Below are 19097 nucleotides of genomic sequence, written 5' to 3' on the forward strand. Positions count from 1 at the left end.
TTAGACTATTCCCAAGATGGCGAGAATATTTGAGCGTTAGGTACTGATCTATATTTCTTCTTTATGATAACAACCGCTTGGTTGTTCAGGTCGGATCGTAATACCCCTTTTTTGTAACTATTCTAAAAACAAATGTGTGGACTGCGATATTTAATGCCATAAAAAAAATTTGAGGGTATCTCAATGCCAATTGATTTACCCAAGATGGCAAAAATATAGTGTTGGATATATATTTATCCCTTTATAACAACAACAGAGCGGTTGATCAGCATGTTGGGGCATAATCTCAGTACCCATCTTTGCAACCGCTAGGAAAAAAGAGAAGAAAAACTTAAATATATTACTAATACTAATTACTTTTAAGTAGATTGACAGCTTAATAAACTAATAAAGAATATCAAAACTAGAAGTCATGATATCAAAGTCCCGCGAGGCCGCGCGCCTAAGTAATCTTCCAACCTGTTAATGCCTAAAAATAGAGCAACAAGTTCTAAGGAGAAAAAATTATTCTCAACCTGTTGAGACTTTTAAGATCTCGATTGGTGTAGTGTGGAGTCTCGATGCATGTGGCTGTACAACGTCAATGTGTACATATATGGTGGCGAGCAGTAAATAAATACAGGAAAAATAATAGATGGAGACGTATAAATTTACATGGTTCGGTGTAAAGCCTATGTCTACAAGGATTTTGGAGAGGGGAGGATCCACTATAAAGTAATTATTTTACAATCTCTCACGGTCTCTCATCTTTGATGTACAATAGAAATATGAGCTCTTTTTTTGGTCGAGATCATCTTGTCGCTGAAGTCCCTCTCGTGAGGTTGAAGAAGTTGAAGTGAAAGAAATCTCATTTATCCTTTGTTCTTCCATTCCTTGATGTCACATATTCTCTCTTTTACGTCACATCTTCACTTTTCCTCCTGACACCATTTTCCCTTTTCAGCATTTTATTCATTCCTTCCTTCTTTATTTCTTCCTTCCTCTCCTTCTGTTGTCTTGTAGTAGGAGCCTTTGATGGGCTAGGCTTTTTATCTGAGTCTAGAATATTTTATCACCTTCACATCTTTTAAGTAATCCAATCATTTCGTGTAGATGCATCTTCCGAAAGATCTACAAGTTTTAATTGTTGAATTGAACGGTTATTATATATATATAAATAAATATTACTAAATATAATAATAGATTGTATAAATATCGTACATTCATTTTAAATACGAGTACTAGTTTAAAGCTAGCAAACATCATTCTTTTGATTATTTAAGCCAACCTTGAAATACGAAGCAATTTCCTGAGAATTTCTATTTTATGACATGAAGAACCAAATCATGGAAGGAAAAGAAAAATTGGCCGAAATGCAAGTCAAATAAAGCTTATCCTATTTTTTTACATTATATGTTAAATAAATTTTTTTTATCAGTTAATATTTATTCTCTTACACTTTATAAAAAATACTTTCATATTCTATTAAAAAAATATCTCACTTTATAAAAAAATTTATCGGTATCAGATGTGAAAAAAATAGTGTACACTTAAAATTCCTAAAAGGTCCAAGTTCTCGATGGGCGTAAAAGAGCGATGCGGCTTGGGGGGATAACAGCATATGCCAGCCTGTGCATCAGGTGGGGGCCTACCTGTCGTATTCACAGGCCGTGGACCTCTTGTCCTGCCGCTGCACGGTGCTACAGCGAACCATGCCTTTTTCCTTGCTTGGCCAGCCGATCCCTCGCGCATTAAGGTGGTGTTTGATTGTTAAATTAAATTTAACTTTTTTTTTTAAATAAAAAGATTAGAGGTTTCGAATTCAGTTTTTTTATTTAGAAAATCGGATCATATCATCAATTATCAAACTCTTGATAAATTTAATTCATTTTAAATTAATTATTAATAAGATTTAATATATTTTTAACTTTTTTAAAAAAATTAAATTACCTCAACATACTTCACATATTTTAATTTAAAAAATTAAACTCATCTCAATCTAAACAAATTAAACACATCTCAATAGAATTTATAAAATATTATTATTTATAACTCAATTCAATTCATCTTAATATTCAAACGCAACCTAAGTCACCAAATAGTACAACTTGGTTGAAAGTTATTTCTTTCCAATTTAAGCAATGATATCCATACAACATAATATACAATATATTCTATAATAAGAAATGATATTTGTAATTATGGATTATGTAAATGCTGCGTATTCAGTTTTTTAAAAATAGCAAATATAGGACTTACATGGAAAAATTAATTTTTTAATTATAGATCTTTTTTTTTTTTTTTTTACAAAAAGTGCACAATATTTATATAACTCATTATTGTATCTAGCGTTAGGGGTGAAAACCAACTGTTTCGGTCCAAAAGCAAAACCGAACCGACAACTTATATACATGGATAAAATAGGTCGAAACCAAACGGTAAAGGGAGAGAAAATCGGCAATGTCTGTTTCGGCGTGATCTCGGTCAGTTGTCGATGTTCTTTCGGCGTTGTGAATGGTTCGAAACTCAGAAATGGAGGTGTGACCGAGCGATGAGAGACAGATTGTTCGGCATCGCGATGAGAGAGAGATGCACTGCTACATGAGAGAGGAGAGAGAGTGAGAATTGGGAGAAGAATAAGAAGCGAATGAGGTATTAAACCTTAAATCTTTTTTCCTAAACGATACGTGTAAAACGATGCCATTTTACTTAAGATATTATATATATATATATATATATAGATATAATCGAATGGTTCAGTTGAACTGAACTGGCCGACGTCGATTTCAACTTATTTCTATCGGTGGCCGATCGGTTCTCTGCTAGTTTCATACTCCAACTATCTGTCCGCATCGGTCCTAACTAGCTTGATCGGTTTTTGTACACTCCTATCTAGGCATTATTGTTTTCAAACATAATTTTGCGGTAACCTATAGTGAGAAAGCCTATCATTTCTCTTTTAAAAAGCTTATGTTCCATGCCAGAATTACAAATTGATTATACAAGGTTTAGATAGTTAATTGAGATAAAATAAGTTAAAATAAAAAATAAAAAATAAAAAAAATATATATAATTATAATATTATTTTTTAGTGATTTCAAAATAAAAATAATAATATATGTACCTTCGTATTAAATACATTAAAAGTTACATATTATGTCCAAATTATATAAAATATAATTTTAATTAAAACACCCTGACTTACGAGAACCTTCCAAAGAAATTTCAACCTCGACCCTTAAAAAAAAATAAAAAATAAAAATAAAGAATGGAAAGCAAACACGGCAGTTGCCATTTGCCAAATTGCCAACGACGCGATTCGTTGAAGTTAATGTATAAAAATTTTCAAACCAAATGCAAGCTTAGATACATATTATCTAGTCTTTGATAGACTGTGACAGATACAGTAGTAGTATGAGAGGATCTAATATAATTACAGTGAATCTAATGCTATTTTGTAGGACCTATAATTATTAGATATAAATGACTGTGACAAGATTTTAGAGCACAAATAACATAATTAAATCTCAGTCGCTCAAAAGATCTCCATCACGCAATTGCAGCCGTTGAGACTGCACGCCTGTCACCATCACCCAGTCACCATCTTTTCTCCTCGATGGAACACCCCATCGAGCAACTTGCAGTTGGCAAATTGGCACGCAGCTTAACTTCTCCTGGGGCTTCATTTTGGACCGTCGGTTTCTCACCCCACCAAAGCCTCCAACTTGATTTTTCCTTTTCTTTTTTTTTTTAACTTTTTTTTTTATTTTATGAAGTTTCTGTCCGCATTTGGGAGCTAAAGACAGTGTACCGGCAGAAAAAACAAGGGCATGGAAATAACATGATGAGGTAAAAAGACATTTATTATTGTTTAATTAATTCAGATATTATAAATGAAACACACTACGGAAATGGGATTCACTCGTACGATCTTTTATGCCGCCATTTGGTAATTAAAAATAAGAGTTTGATACTCATGTTTTTAAAATTAGAGAAATGATATTTGTAATTATGAGTATATAAATATTATGTAATTATTTAAAAAATAAAAAATAAATATAGAATTCATATAAAAAGAATTTAATTTTTTAATAATAGATTTCATTCTTTTTCAAAATGACTATATGACGTTGCGTATTCTATAACTGTATATAACATTATTTTATTATTAAAAAATTAATTTATTTTTAAGCAAGTCTCGTATTAATTTATTTTTTTTAAATAATTACACGATACTTACAAATTCACGACTGTAACTATATTTTCTCTATTTTTAAACATTATATCGTATATCATACTTATTTTTATTTTTAAATTTTTATTTATTAATTTTATATTATTCTTATTAAATTAATTAAATTCTTTTACTTATCATTTAATAAGAAAAGAAATAATAAATAAATATGATGTATGTTGTATAGAGATGATAAATAGAATTTTTCATAAATCAAATAGAAAATAGTAAATACATCACCTCAATTTACTACAGTAGCCCTTCATATTTTTTTTATTTTTGTTTTATCTGGTGTCACTATCATGCATTTTTACTTTAGTCATCATATATTTATAATTTTTATACAATCATGAATTAAATTAAAAGATATTTTTATAAAGTAATTTATACAATTATTGTAGTTGAATCATTTTTCTTTATACTTTTTAAATTTGTTTTCAAGGAAATTGAGTCAAGACGAAAGTTTCAGTTTGGAGGCCGTGCAGGATCTCAATTTTACATCAAATCATTGAAAATTTAAAAGATTTCCCAAAACTAAATATGAAAGATATTTAATTCACAAGGATTAATTTTTTTAAAATTTAAAAATATTTAAATATATTCAAAAATATTTAAAATAAAATAGAATACAATTTACACTAAAAACATATCAAATAGACAAACTTGAATGGAACAGTGGCATCTACCTTTTATCATTTTAAGTGAGGTGGCTTTTTAGTTTTACCTCATCATCAGGTCATCACGAAAAAGCCGAGATTAGTGAGGAGATTAAAGAAAAAATATCACAGACAAAAAGTCCTTTCACTTTTTCTGACAGCAATGGTGCATATAATGATAGAGGGCATAAGTTTTGTATAATCGTTTTAAAAAATAGTTAAATTTATTATTATAAAATTAATTATTTTACATAAATTTTCTATTTATTATTTTATTAAAAAAGAAGTTACTGACGGTTAATTACTGCTGCAAATATATATTTTTTCCTAATCACACTCAAAAGTAACCGACATCCACGAGCGCCTCGACAGTAAAATAAACGGGCACGTGTCACTGAATCGACGGGAGAGTCGGTGATTTTCACATGATGGACGGCCAGACCGGATCCCGAAGAGCCCGTGAAAATAGCCGCGTAAGACTGGAGCTCCTCGACCCGTTTCCCCAATGGCCAAACCCTTACATCTTGGCGGCTGACTCGGCAACTTACCTCACTCCACTCCATTCCAAACTGATACCTGAACTTCCCGTTTCCTACTGTAGGGTCCCGTATTTCTACGATGTGATGCTTGGTGTGTACCCCGTGAGATATTTTTTGTTCATTAAAGAGAGAGAGGGTCGGTGACTTTGTATATAAAAGGAACCAGAGACCCTCTCATTGGTGAAGTGAGTTGTCTCTGCTTCGTTTTGTGATTGCTCGCCGGGAATATTCTCCGGGAAAACTCATCGAAGTCTGCTTCGATCTTCTGAGTAAGTTTCATGAAGATTTTTTCACCTCTCGAAATTTTCGTTCTTTGGGATCTCACTCTCATTGATTTTCGTGCACGTGTGAGTTGGTCTCATTGGGCTTATGCCCCGATCCGACTTCATGGAAATAATAATAAGTGTAATGGAAAATGAATTCTCTATAAGTTTATTGAAGGGATGGAGAAGATATTTTCATTTCAAAACTCTGGTTTCGTTTTCTTCGACTTTTCCTGGAAAATCTGGATTTTGGTCGAGAAATGGTCTTAGAGTGGAATTTTGGGGTGTACTACGGGTAAATTGTTTGAATTGTTAACTTACTCTGTTGGTTTCGTTGTTTTGTTTTGTTTTTTTTTCCAGGTTAAGAGTAAGGTTGAAGGAAGAAAGGCGAAGGCTTTTTCACGGATCTGATTTAAAAAGTTGGAGATTTCCGATTGAGGAAGAGAAGATTTTGTACTTTTTAGAACGAGTTTTTTTATGGGGCTTGGATTGCTTCGAGGTTTCTGAACTCTCTCGGTTTGTTCACTTTGTTTTACTTCTGCTCTAAAATGGGAGTGAAGGTAGCTGCGACCTGTTTGCATTGGTCACAGTCGGTTCTTCCTCATTCTCCTTCCTCATCTCAAACCCTAGCCTCAGCAGTCTCATCTACGGCAGGACAACGAAACCGCCGTGGCGATGGCAGAGCTCTCGTGTGTCGCTACGTGCATAGACTGGAGCGACCCGCTCTGTTTGGAACCGCCTCGACGATGTTTTACCGGTCCCGATCTTGCGAGTTTCCGAAACCGAGAACCCGGACTCTGAAAAGAGCTTGCAGCGCCAGCTTAGACGCATTTTCAGACGAAGAATTCTCGAAGAAGATTCAGGAATTAGCACTCCGATTCCAACTTTCGGGCGACGATGAAGATAATAGTATCGCCATGGATGATACGGAATCACATGAGATAGTTTCCGATTCCAGAGATATCCAGAGCATGAATAGTGCTGATAGTTTTAACAGTTTCAACAGTAGCGTCAACTTTGTACAGAATCAGAATCATATACTCCACCCACCTTCGGAGATCGGGCCTCCTTGGGCAGAAATCCAGCGAGAGCCCCCGGATTGGGCTGAAAGAGACGAAATTAACCCCGCGTGTATCGAGCGAAAGGCGAACAGCGTGGATCTTCCCCTTTCGCTTCGAATGATAAAGCGAAAGATGCAATGGCAGGAGGGGTTCAGAGAAGTAGGAGAGTCAGCTTATTGTTCGGTAAAGAAGGCCTTCTCGTCGATGGTGTTCATAATTAGAGAGCTCCAGAGCTACACGTTGCAAATGAGAGAGTTTCTGTTCTACGAAGACCTACAGGGGATTCTCGCTCGGGTTCAGAAAGAGATGCACGCTTCGTTCGTGTGGCTATTTCAGCAGGTCTTTTCTCATACTCCCACTCTGATGGTGTACGTGATGATTCTCCTCGCGAATTTCTCAGTTTATTCCATGGGGCATAACAACGCTGCGTTCGCAGCCTCGCCGCCACCGGGGTCGTTTTCAACGACGACAGAGATGGCTTCGGTAGTTGAAATGGATCAGGACCATACGCACCAGAGGTTTGATTCTTCAGCAATTAAGAAGTTCTCGGTGTCGTCTTCTTCTGGGAAGACGACTTCCATCGGCGGAAACAATGGCGGCGGTAGTAACGTGCGGCCAGTGGGTAGTGGAACCGACGGCGACGGACAGTTTGACGGTTCAGATTACCACTACCGGACAATTCTGCCCGACGGGACAACTTCTTCCCAGTTGTCCTCGTATGGGACAACCATAGAAGCAGAGTCGGAGGCAAAGACCAGGGAAGAAGAAGTGGCTCTATGGAATTCGACAGTCGAAGAGGCTTCACAAATGCAGGACGCATTAAAAGACGACGGTCTCGATAAAGAAACCATGCAACGATTCATTTCACCGGTGACGGCCAAGATTGAGGCGGACAACGACTACGCAGAGTACTTCAGAACAGAGCTGCTCTACCAAATGGGCTTGTCCCGAGAGCCCAACAACCCTCTTCTCCTCGCAAATTTCGCTCAGTTCCTCTACCTTGTCTCGCACGATTACGACAGGTACGATATTTTTTCTTTCGTCAATATTTTACTAAAATTTATTCTGTCGACAAGTTTGCTAGCCTAATTTTAGTCCGATTCTACCAATCGTCTTGGTGGATAGCAATCTTTGAGCGAGCTCATATCTATCTTTGCTCATGGCTCTCACTATCCGGGATAGTCTATCTCTACCCGTCCCAAACACAGAATATTCTATTGTTATTTGTTATTTATGATTAATTTATTACTATTTTTTTACTATTATTCATGGGAATATCTGAGATTCACTACCTAGACGCAACCGTAGAAGTCTTATGATTTCAATCCACTTTGTCGCTTTGCGTACTTTGGTTGTTGATATAGGGGAGTACGGGGTCTAGTTTGTTTTTGTTTATTGGAAAATTTCACTACTCAATCCCATCCTTTTTTCTTTGTGTGAATGTGATCCATAAAGTCGTTGATTTTTCTTTTTTCCCAAAAGCCTTTAGTCATATTGTTAAATTAACCCACAAAATGGCTGTTTAGCATAGTAGACTAAACATATGGTTTGACTGTGTTTATGTTTTGTTTAATTCCTAAAAACAGAGCGGAGGAGTACTTTAAGAGGGCAATAAGGGTGGAGCCGCCAGATGCCGAAGCATACAACAAATACGCGACCTTTTTATGGAGAGTGAGGAACGATTTGTGGGCTGCAGAGGAGACCTTCCTGGAGGCCATCTCGACCGATCCCAGCAACTCTTTCTATGCTGCTAATTATGCTCATTTTCTTTGGAACACTGGCGGAGAAGACACTTGTTTCCCCCTTGACCCCTCCGACACCACCCAAGAAGCTTAAAAAAAAAATCTTTTAAAAAAATATTAAATATAATTTCCTGGAAATTAAAAAAGAAAAAGAAAAGGATGGGGGAGGGGAGGATGTTCCCACCACACTTCACCATACCCGATACCAAGACCCTGTTTTTGTTTTCCATCTCTTTTACTCGGAATTTTGTTGCTACCAAATAAATTGTGCATAACAAATGGCAAGAGAGAAGTTCGATTTTCTTGTTGATTTATATGTCCACCTTGTTTTTGTTTTTCTCTCTTGGTTTTTTTATCTGTTTATTCTGTGAGAGGGGGAGCGAAAATGTTGGAGTGGTATCGAAATTGGGATTTGGGAAGCGAGGGCATGTGGGGGGGAGATGGGAATTGGGCACATGCAGTGTGATACTTATGAGGCAGGGCCAGATCCGAAAGGACGGCAGTGTGTGGGGGCTGAGCGAGCACAGTCCTCGTGCTCCTCGAGATATTTGGGCGGAACTTGGCACCAATGGGAATGCTTGCTCTGGGGCTTTGCTTTTCTGCACAGATTTTTAACGCTTTTCGGTAACACAATCACATGACAAAAGTGTAATTAGCTTCCAAGTTTCATGTATGTGTATTGCATTCAACGATGGGTATAAATTTTATATTTTGTAAAAAAGTAGACCTTCCAAAAAAGACATGATATTTTTTTATATTCTATTTTACCGTGGGATTTATTTATTTAAGATTTATTCAAATTATTATTATTGTACGAATTGCCCATAGAATAGTATTTCCACTATAGCCTCGACATTGTCTTACATGTGACCTCTATTGTTATGATTGCAAGAATGACTTAGGGTTAGTTTATGGAATATTTTGAAAATATTTTACTATTATTTATTATTACCTTTTACATAGTTTTATTTAATTATTATTTTTTACTATTATTCATAGAATATTTACGCAACCTTGATGACACTGGAAAATCAAGCTTTCTTTTGATAGGTTGTGGGGGAGTGGGGGGAATGGTTAAATCGAACAGACAAAATCAGCTCGATATTGATAACAAAATAGAAAAATAATGGGATTTTTATTGGTGGTCATTAGTAGCTTTAATATGGGTATAAAATCATGAGAATGATATTGCTTTCCATTATAGAAAACACTATCCTTTTTAATACCCTCAATGATAATCCAAGATTGATGCATCGGGCACCAAAATGCCCCAACTGATCAGTAGATTGGCATAAATATGCACGTTTATATGAGAATATCTTACAATGTTCCACTAATTCCAATCATGTAATAATCCCTTTGGTCAATAATGTAATTATCTTGCATAATTTGGTCAAGAATTAAAAATTCCAATCATGTAATAATCCCTTTGAAGTACATGCAAAAAAAACAAAAAATATCATTTCAGAGTTTATTTCTTGTCTTATTTTTTTTAAAGGAAAACTGTCATTATTTATTTATCGGAAAAATTTACATCCATGATCAGATATATTATGGGATGTACCTATATCAAACATGACATCATAAACAAAAATATTACATTTGGAACTCTACCAGTATACTATTTCCTTTTGTGATTGGTTTGATTTTCACTATTGCTAATACTTTGTACAAATATCATTCCAGAAACAACACTTTTTACCTAAACAGAGACTCAATTTCAACTTTCATAAAAAGAGAGGACTTAATCTCTGTAGACAAACATCTGAGAGACGAACTCTTTTTTTATTTGAATTAATAATAAAGAAACCAAAAAGAAAAACAATAAGATAGATGCGAAAAAGGATGAATTACAGTTTGGACTAATTTCAGTAGATCTCGAAATCTGTGACAGCTCGTGAAAGTAACACATTTGTCTCTTTTTAGTTACAAAGATCAGATATGAAAGGATGAATGATTCCAATAGACTTCGGTAGACTTTTTATTATTATTATTATTATTATTTCTTGTCTAATATATGAAGAAGATGATTTAATAATAAGTGATGCTACATTCATCGGTGAATTCACCGATGGATGTTACCGACAAGGCCAAATGATCTTTTTCTTTTTCTTTTTTTTTTGTATTTTTTTTATACCCTTTAATATTAAAAAATCACAACATCATTAAAAAAAATTTCTTCAATCATTAAGTAAAAAGGGAAAAAAAAAAAAAACCATCGGTGAATCCATCAGTAGAATCAATCTGTGAACTAAGCATTACTTTTTAATAATTAGTTGAAACATCGAGAGATAGAAAGACAACTTATTTATGGTAAAGAAAATATTATATACTACATTTCATCTCGCTTTTAGTTCAGTGGATTGACATGATCTAGACGTCAATTTATTTTTAAAGTTATTTAATGGTTAGTGAATGGTACTGTTTCAATGATTTGGCTTCGTTTGGATTTTAAACTAATCTCAACTCATTTCAACTCATCATTACAACTTTTTCAAATCTCAATACAAAATATAATAAACAATTCAACTCTTTCAAATCCCAAAATAATAATAATATTAAAAAATAATATTCTAATAATATTTTATCCTCTTAACTCAACTCAACTCAACTCAACTCACTCTAACATCTAAACACAACCTAGTGTGCAAAGTACAGGAATAGAATTATAAAATAATGTGTCACATAGCATAAGTCTCTCATTAGATCATTGAAAAATGAAACATTTTTTAGGAAAAGGGATGTGGATGAACATGAATGGGCTAGTGGTATTATCTCTTAGCGTCGGTTAAGGACTAAAACTGTTATCAGATATAATCAGATTATTTTATTATTATTTATAAATTATTTAATTACTATTAACCGATCACCTCAGAGTCATGTTTTATATTATTTGTGCAAAAGAAGTTGTAAATGGAGTTAGTCATCACCATCTAATAAATCATCGGATCGTTCTTGACCGAATTTTATTTATGTAAAATAAAAAAGAGATTAAAAATTCAGAAAACATAATTATATTTAAAACTAGATCTAGATAATTTGTTACATATACGGAAAAATAAAATTCTAAAAACCCAACTAAATATACGTTTGAGATTTATGATGATAATATTTTATGGAATAATATTCATCTATTATTATTTTTGTAATGAAATATTTAGAATTTATTTTTTTTCATAAAATCTATCAAATTATCTTTTAGAAGGCAATCTTACATTCTACTGTGTAATTTAGTTTATTAAGTTTCATATAAAATTTAGATATTTTAGTGTCACATTAAACATATAATAATATAATTGAGATCTCAAATAAATTTTTTCTTGCTCAATGAAATTTAGAAGATAAAACCTCTCAACTATTTTTCTTACAGACCATCAACTTTAAACTTTAAATGATTTTAGTGTCACATTAAAGTCTAGAGATATTTTTAGGTACATTAAAATTTTGAAAATTTTTAGAAAGCATGTGAAAATTAAAACTTTTTGAAGGTACCATTCTCTTTATTTATAGAATTAGAAATAAAATGTATGCGACTGTATGGAGCCACTTGATGCATTTTCCATTGGTCAAAACGTAGTGAGATCTTTTGTTTTGCGTCAAAAATAGACATTAATGAGTGCCAATGCATTATGCAGAGAGCATTAATTGAGAAAAGAGGAGTTGTAGTTGCATGAAGCACATGCATCCCATGCTACTTGGGATTAGTTTCGCCAAGCAGAAAATGACAGTTTTTCACGTGAAGTGAAGTGAAAGGACTCTCCATTATGGAGCAGCAACTTTCATTGCCCCATGTTCCTCCCATGCCTCCTCCCTCCTCTCCTCTGTTCACCGCTCTAAACAAATCCTTACCGGCTTTCCCATTTTTTATTTTTATTACTTTTTTAATTAAATCTTTCTCGAGAAAAAATAAAAAGAAAGAAAGCATTTTCTAATTTATTATTATTACGTTTTTTTTTTTTTTGGGGTGCTTTTGTTACAAGACAATGCAATCGACGTGACCAAAAAATTAGAAAATAAAATGCCAACAAAGAATAATTATATGATCTAAATGATCTTACAAAAACCAAATCAACAAGTGTTAGGCCCGTTTGGAATTTAGACGGAACTGAGATCAATTTAAACTCAATCTAATCTTAAGTTGAATCTAACATTCAAATACATAACTCTCAAATCACTAAACTAAACTTAACTTAATCTATTTTTATACGTGCGATCCATAATATTTTTCAACACGATACCTCTTTACATGCGAGACCTATAACTTTTTTCAACTTCTTATAAATACATTTAAACTCATCTTAACATTTAAACACATCTAAACTCATCTTAAATAAACCCTACAAAATTTACTTTAATATCTCAACAAATTTCAACATACAAAAAAAAGTTTAATGTCACGTGGGGAAGAGAGTTCTGATATTTTAAGTACGGCCCAACTTGTTTTGCAGTACACCAATCAATCTTTGGACCGACTCTCTCGATCAAGAGTCAAGACACCGAAAGTTGGAGGAGATTCTTTCTGCAGAACATATATTTCGGCTTTGAGGCCTCAACTAAGGAAGGGTTAAGGAATCCTATATTTGGGCTTCAGTTTTGTCCATCCCCGCTGGAATATGCTTTACCTCTCGTTCCACTTTTTATCACACAATAAATAGATAAAAAAAAAAATTATTTAAAAATATTTACGTCACATATAAAATAAGTCACATCATTTGATTTCAAATATAAATTTTAAAATTTAAATCTTAGAAATTAAATTATTTCATAAAATTGTGTATAGTGTAAATGCATTCAAATAACACTACTCAATAAATAATGATACTCATCAATCCTTAAATTAGTTTTTATTTTTTAGAATAAACAATCTAAGAGTTTGAGATAATGCCACATCATCATAAAAAAGATAAAAATAATATGAGACTGTATGTAGTATATATATTGTATTTTCGTAGATCGAACCGCACAGTGTATTGCTGCATAGTATATATATTCGATTTTAAAAAGAATAAAATTCTGTATAGTTTTGTCGTTGTCGAACCATATAAATCTTATGTTTTTGTGTAATTGATTTCGTTATTTTGTTTATTTTTTTTCTTTCATTCCCAACAGTACTCAACATGTACACTAGAGTTCAAATAGAAATTAATTATAGAAATCTGAATCCTTGTTTTCTCCATAATAGATAAGGTATAAAGAGATATTATTTTGTATGTAGTGTTTACAATATATATCTATGTGGTAATTAGGATAGCATTAGATATCTTGAAAGATAATTTTTTCAGCTAATTAATTAATTAATCTCCTGATCTCTTACCCAAACAATATATATATTGTAATTGATGATCTCCTCTACCTTAAAACAATGTGCATGGGTGGGTCTTGAATACGCCAATGCATGCATGGTGTGCTAATTGGATGGCATGATTTGGAGAGGAGGATTTCGATTTGGATTTGGATGTTTATAATCCAAATCTACTACTTGGATAACATATTAAAATTTAGATTTAGATTTACACCAATGCCAAACACGATTTTAAGTTTTTTCAAAATCTTAGATTTCATGAAGTCATGGTTGATTTGAAATCCAAATCTGAATTTAAATTTATCTATTAAACTCGACCAAAAGAAATTTAAAAAAAAAAAAAAAAGGAAAATGAAAATTAAATCTGCTTGTAACAATATATATATATATATACCCTTATGATATTTTTCACTTAAAAAGCCTTAATTATAAAGAGTACTTAAATAAACCGTTACTATATATATTTTGAGGTCAAAATTTTGAATTCTAGATTAATGTCATGGGATAAAGCTAGGGGATCGAGATTAATGGTGCTGCTGCATTATACTGATAGTGTAAATGTACTTTTTTTTTTTTCTTTCAAATATATATTTTAATATTTTTGAATATTTTTTAAAAATAAAAATATACCAATTAACTAATAATCCATCCTTAACCAAGTAAAAAAAAAAAAAATACAATATCTGTCAAAATATATATAATTAATATCATGACCCTGATCCACATGCAATTTGCAGGCAATTAGCAGCCATCCAAGCAATTAAAAAACCAGGTATTAGAATTCTCCCGAATTTCCTCACTGTAATAAATCTGAATTAATTAATTTTCTCAAATAACCGCCATCATTTATTTTCATTTTAATAATTGGGACCTCCATTTTTTTTTTATGATGTCAATATTGATGTATATCAAAATCACCCTCATAAAAAATTACAAGTATTGTGAGTTACTTGTCCCAAATTTCACTAGTATTTGCAATTTTTATATCTAAATTAATAATTCAATTAATAATAATAATAATGGGTTTAATGACAAAGCCACCAATCTCCCCCCCGCCATTCTACTTTTGTCTGAGGGAGGAAGCTCAGGAGTTACATTCAACTCCAATTCTCAACCGTTGGTTTTAGCCCAAGATCAACGGCAATTACGCCATGTGGCTCATTACAAGGCTTGGTATAAGCTTCTTGATTCTAGTCCAGCTCTTGTTATGGGGTGTTCTCACAAGTTAAGCGAAAAAACCCACAAAAACTTCCCAAAAATCAAGCCTATATATATAGACCTTTTAATTTCCCTCTAGTTTTCAATCTCCTTGAAGCTCCTCTAATGGAAGGTGGTGGGGAAGGTACTGCATGTTGTTATGGGAATTCACAAAGAAACCCTTCCATATGTTTGCCCGGTCTAATTCCATTCACAGCCATAGACAGGTTCCTGCAGTATGGTGATCAGAACCACCATTTCTCTCAGCAGCAGGCTCAGAACCATGCAAAGAACAAAGAAATACTTATTTCTGACACCGGCTTATGTAGCTTTACCCCTTACAGGGATGCAATTGGTGGTGGGTTTTCCTGTCCGAATATTAATCCAGAGGTGAGCTTTGCTGACGGGTTTTTTGTGGATGAAGAGCCTCTGAATTGGATATATGAGAAAATCCCTATCATGGCCGCGGGTTTGAAACAAGAAGTGAAAGTTACAAGGAGCAAGAGTTCTAAAGGCGCGGGGAAGAATGCTAGAAAAGGATCTTCTGAAGCTTTAATCAAGGGACAATGGACAGATGAAGAAGACAGGTGAACCCAAGACATTTTGATGATAAATTTTTTTTCACCGACTTTTTCCAAAGGTAGTATATATAGCTTTGCTTCTCGTATTCTCGGACATATATTTTAGGTTTTTTCTTTCGTGTTCTTCAGGAAACTAATCAAGTTGGTGAAGCAACATGGAGTGAGAAAATGGGCACAGATAGCAGAGAAGCTGGTTGGAAGAGCTGGTAAGCAGTGTCGCGAGAGATGGCATAATCATTTGCGCCCAGATATAAAGGTTTCCTCTCGTTTTGTACATGATTTTGTTCATCTTTTATTCATGTTATTATCCAAATCATGGAATGATTTAAGACTTTTAGGCCTTTATGGGGGTATCTAAGAACCGAAAACTTTGTCTAAAATCCCAAGATTTGATATAACCAATGATCATTAATTTTTGACAAGAAAAACCATAGATTGCTTTATTTTACTCATGTTACAATCTAAAGTTATATATTCCTAGTCATTGGCAAAGATACAGATCACTCAGATTGTAAAGGATCTATCTAAGAGATCTACTCGTGATCATCTTCAGATCTTCCTAATTTTCTTCTTTTAATTCATGGAAAACTACAATTCCATTCAGCAAAGAGTACACTATATATATATATATATGATCTTAGGGCTTAGATTTACATAGCAATCACAAGCTGTAAGCCTAACTAGCTAGATCACTTACAGCTTCTTGCATTCTCCTTTTATCTGTATCAATTTTTTTTTTCTTTTTTAAATTTACTTGAAAGTATATAGCGTTAATTGATTTTTGTATGTCATTAATTTGATCTCATGCATATATAACCTATCTAGGTCAGGCGTTTTTTTTGTGCAATTTGCACCTTCACGTTTCTTCTTCCATATATTTGAACAGTCGCTTAGCGTTGAATTAATTTCATGTGATTTTGAATATTCGAGCAAGCAGGCCAGAATGCAATTTTAGTACCGTTATAAAAGTAATCCCCATAATATATGCAAAAGTACTGACATTGGCTAGCTTTGTCTTTGTCTTGATTTTTAGAAGGATAGCTGGAGTGAAGAGGAGGAGAGGTTACTGGTTGAAGCTCATGCGAAGGTCGGAAACAGATGGGCGGAGATCGCAAAGTGCATTCCCGGAAGAACAGAAAACGCAATAAAGAACCATTGGAATGCCACGAAAAGAAGGCAGAATTCAAGGAGAAAGAACAAACCGACAGAGATGAATAAAAAAGGAAAGCCCCAGTACTCTTCTCTGCTTCAAGACTATATCAAAAGCAAGACTCTGAACAGTAAAACTTTCACCGCCAGCGCCGACGCCGCTATCCAAAGCACCACCACCCCCACCAGTTCGACCCTCTCCGGCAAAGACCCATCAACCAAATTCAATTATTTCCTCCCGGATCAACTGTCAGAGTCGAGCTCCCAATATTGTGACTCGCCCACGTTGATTTCTCAAACATATGATGAGGAGCTACTCTTCATGCAAAACCTTTTTGCAAACCATTACGATCAGCCACCTGTTGACGATAGTACTAAAGCCACAGCTCAGATGGTAGCTGAAACATTTCATGCCGATCACTTTAAGGATTCTTCCACCGACGTTGTGGAATCCGGTACTGGTCTTGCATCTTTCACTTCGAACCCAAACTTGCAGAAGAACAACAAACTTCAAACTATAGATACTGGTGCCCCCGCGACGACCCACTTGCATTCTGACATCTACCTCTCGTACCTGCTGAATGGCACTGCCAATTCTTTGCTTTCCAATGATTACAACTGCTGCTACGACAACATTAACATGAACATGGACTTGCACATGACTAACCAAGCGTACTCCTGGAACGGCAGCAGGAAGGAGATGGATTTGATAGAGTTTGTCGCTTTAAATTCTCATTTATCTCAGGGCAGCAACAGTAGCGTGTTTCTTGCTTAGTGGGCTAGATAATAAGAGTTTGTTGGTTTCCATCTTCAAGACTAATTTGGAGAGCCAATATACTAACTCTGAATTGGTGCTAGGGATATTGAAATGTCTTTTAAAGAAATTTGAGACAGGGACATTAACTGTTGGGCTGCTGACACTTGAGAAAAGTGACGATGTTGGAATGTGTTTTAGGGTGCTGAGCGTTTCTTTCTCCGTGCTTTATATGGCTGTAGTAGTAATGGTGCTCTACTTTGTTTGTAGTTTGTGAACAAAATATTGGCGTTTGGTTTTTGTTTTCTAGCTGGACTGCAATCATTTTACTGGGAGTACTACTACTTGTTTTCGTTTCTAATTTTCTGTTACGTCGTCCTTTTCTTCCCTTTTCAACAGCTAGCTTCAGAGCTTCTGATTCTTGATATGTTGTTGACGAGAATTTTGGCCAACACGAAGAAACTCATTGAAATGGCCTGAAAATATATTTTTTGGGGTATAAAATGGAAACTGCATGCAACGCAAGATCAGTACTTGCAGAAGTACGTACAATTGTTTTTACACGAAGTCACAAACTTCTAGGAAAGGCTGATCGTTTTAGTACTTTAGTTGGTTATCACATATTCTTAGCTAGCTAGTGTAGGTAGTTGAATGGGCTAATTAGTAAGAAATTAATTTTCGTGTTCTTCTTTCTTTTTACGTTGAGCAATTAAAGATTGCATATATAGCGTATTTAGTGCAGAAAATACTATCTTTAAAGTAAGAGCCCTTATGCTCAGAGTATTAGTTGATACGCTCAATATATTGAAAGGGGAGAAAGAGTCATTCACAGCCTATTGAAATGACTTAGACCTCGATCGACGTTGTATGGAGCCACCAACAATGTTTCGATGCGGCTATACAACAATGGTGCCTATGCCTATGGCAATGAATGAAAAATAAGCTGTGCAGAAAAAGTAAAGAGAGATGACATCAAAATTTATGTGGTTCAGGACGAGTCTACGTCCACATGTGTTTGAGGAGGAGAAGTCCACTATAATATTATTGTTTACAGTCTCTCATACCTCACTGTATTTTGGTAATGCTGAATATAAATTTATTGGAGAAGAGGCCTTCGCTGGAGCTCCACTATTTTAAGGAGCCGTCAAAGAGGAAGAAGAAGTACTGAAGAAGAAGAAGATCATCCTTTGGAAGTCATCCCCACCCCTCTATTTATCCCAATGCCTTTTCCCGCGTGTCCCTCTGCAGGTAAGACCAAGCTTTTGCGTGTTTGACCCCTCCTGACAGCCCTATGCCTCTTGACCCCCTCGACAACCCCATGTCGCCCTTGACCCCGCCGACTTCCCCATCTCACTTTCTGACTCTCTGACCCCCCCTAGCTACTAACTTGGTGGGCTGGGCCCGATCCTTGGGCTTTGATGTTTTTACCTCTCTCACAAGTAGTGAATTATGTTATTTATGCATAGTCAAAATTTAGCCAAGGTCTGCCCTTTTGTTGGAGATTTCATGTTTAATAAATTATGTCGGTTTAGTTCTCAAGCTAGCTAGAACTTTATACGAATATGACCGTTAGACCGTCAGGTGAAGGTTAGTGGTTATAGGGCGGGTTGATGATGTAAGAGATTTGTATTCGATTCCGC

The 19097-nt window shown here is 34.5% G+C and overlaps 2 protein-coding genes across 2 annotated transcripts; both read left to right on the top strand.

Moving 5' to 3' along the window:
- The first annotated feature begins 5554 nt into the window (after positions 1 to 5554).
- Positions 5555 to 8788, top strand: LOC108999612. Its single transcript, XM_018976519.2, has 3 exons — positions 5555 to 5677; positions 6032 to 7754; positions 8319 to 8788. The coding sequence occupies exons 2-3, from the start codon at positions 6220 to 6222 to the stop codon at positions 8566 to 8568; spliced, it is 1785 nt and encodes a 594-aa protein (XP_018832064.1). The 5' UTR covers positions 5555 to 5677; positions 6032 to 6219; the 3' UTR covers positions 8569 to 8788.
- Positions 8789 to 15099: 6311 nt separating this feature from the next.
- Positions 15100 to 17478, top strand: LOC108985085 (transcription factor MYB64-like). Its single transcript, XM_018957251.1, has 3 exons — positions 15100 to 15560; positions 15684 to 15810; positions 16588 to 17478. Exons 1-3 carry the CDS (start codon positions 15100 to 15102, stop codon positions 17476 to 17478), a joined length of 1479 nt encoding a protein of 492 aa, XP_018812796.1.
- Positions 17479 to 19097: the final 1619 nt, after the last annotated feature.

This window comes from Juglans regia, chromosome 14 (genome assembly GCF_001411555.2).
Source record: "Juglans regia cultivar Chandler chromosome 14, Walnut 2.0, whole genome shotgun sequence".
NCBI classification, from domain to species: domain Eukaryota; kingdom Viridiplantae; phylum Streptophyta; class Magnoliopsida; order Fagales; family Juglandaceae; genus Juglans; species Juglans regia.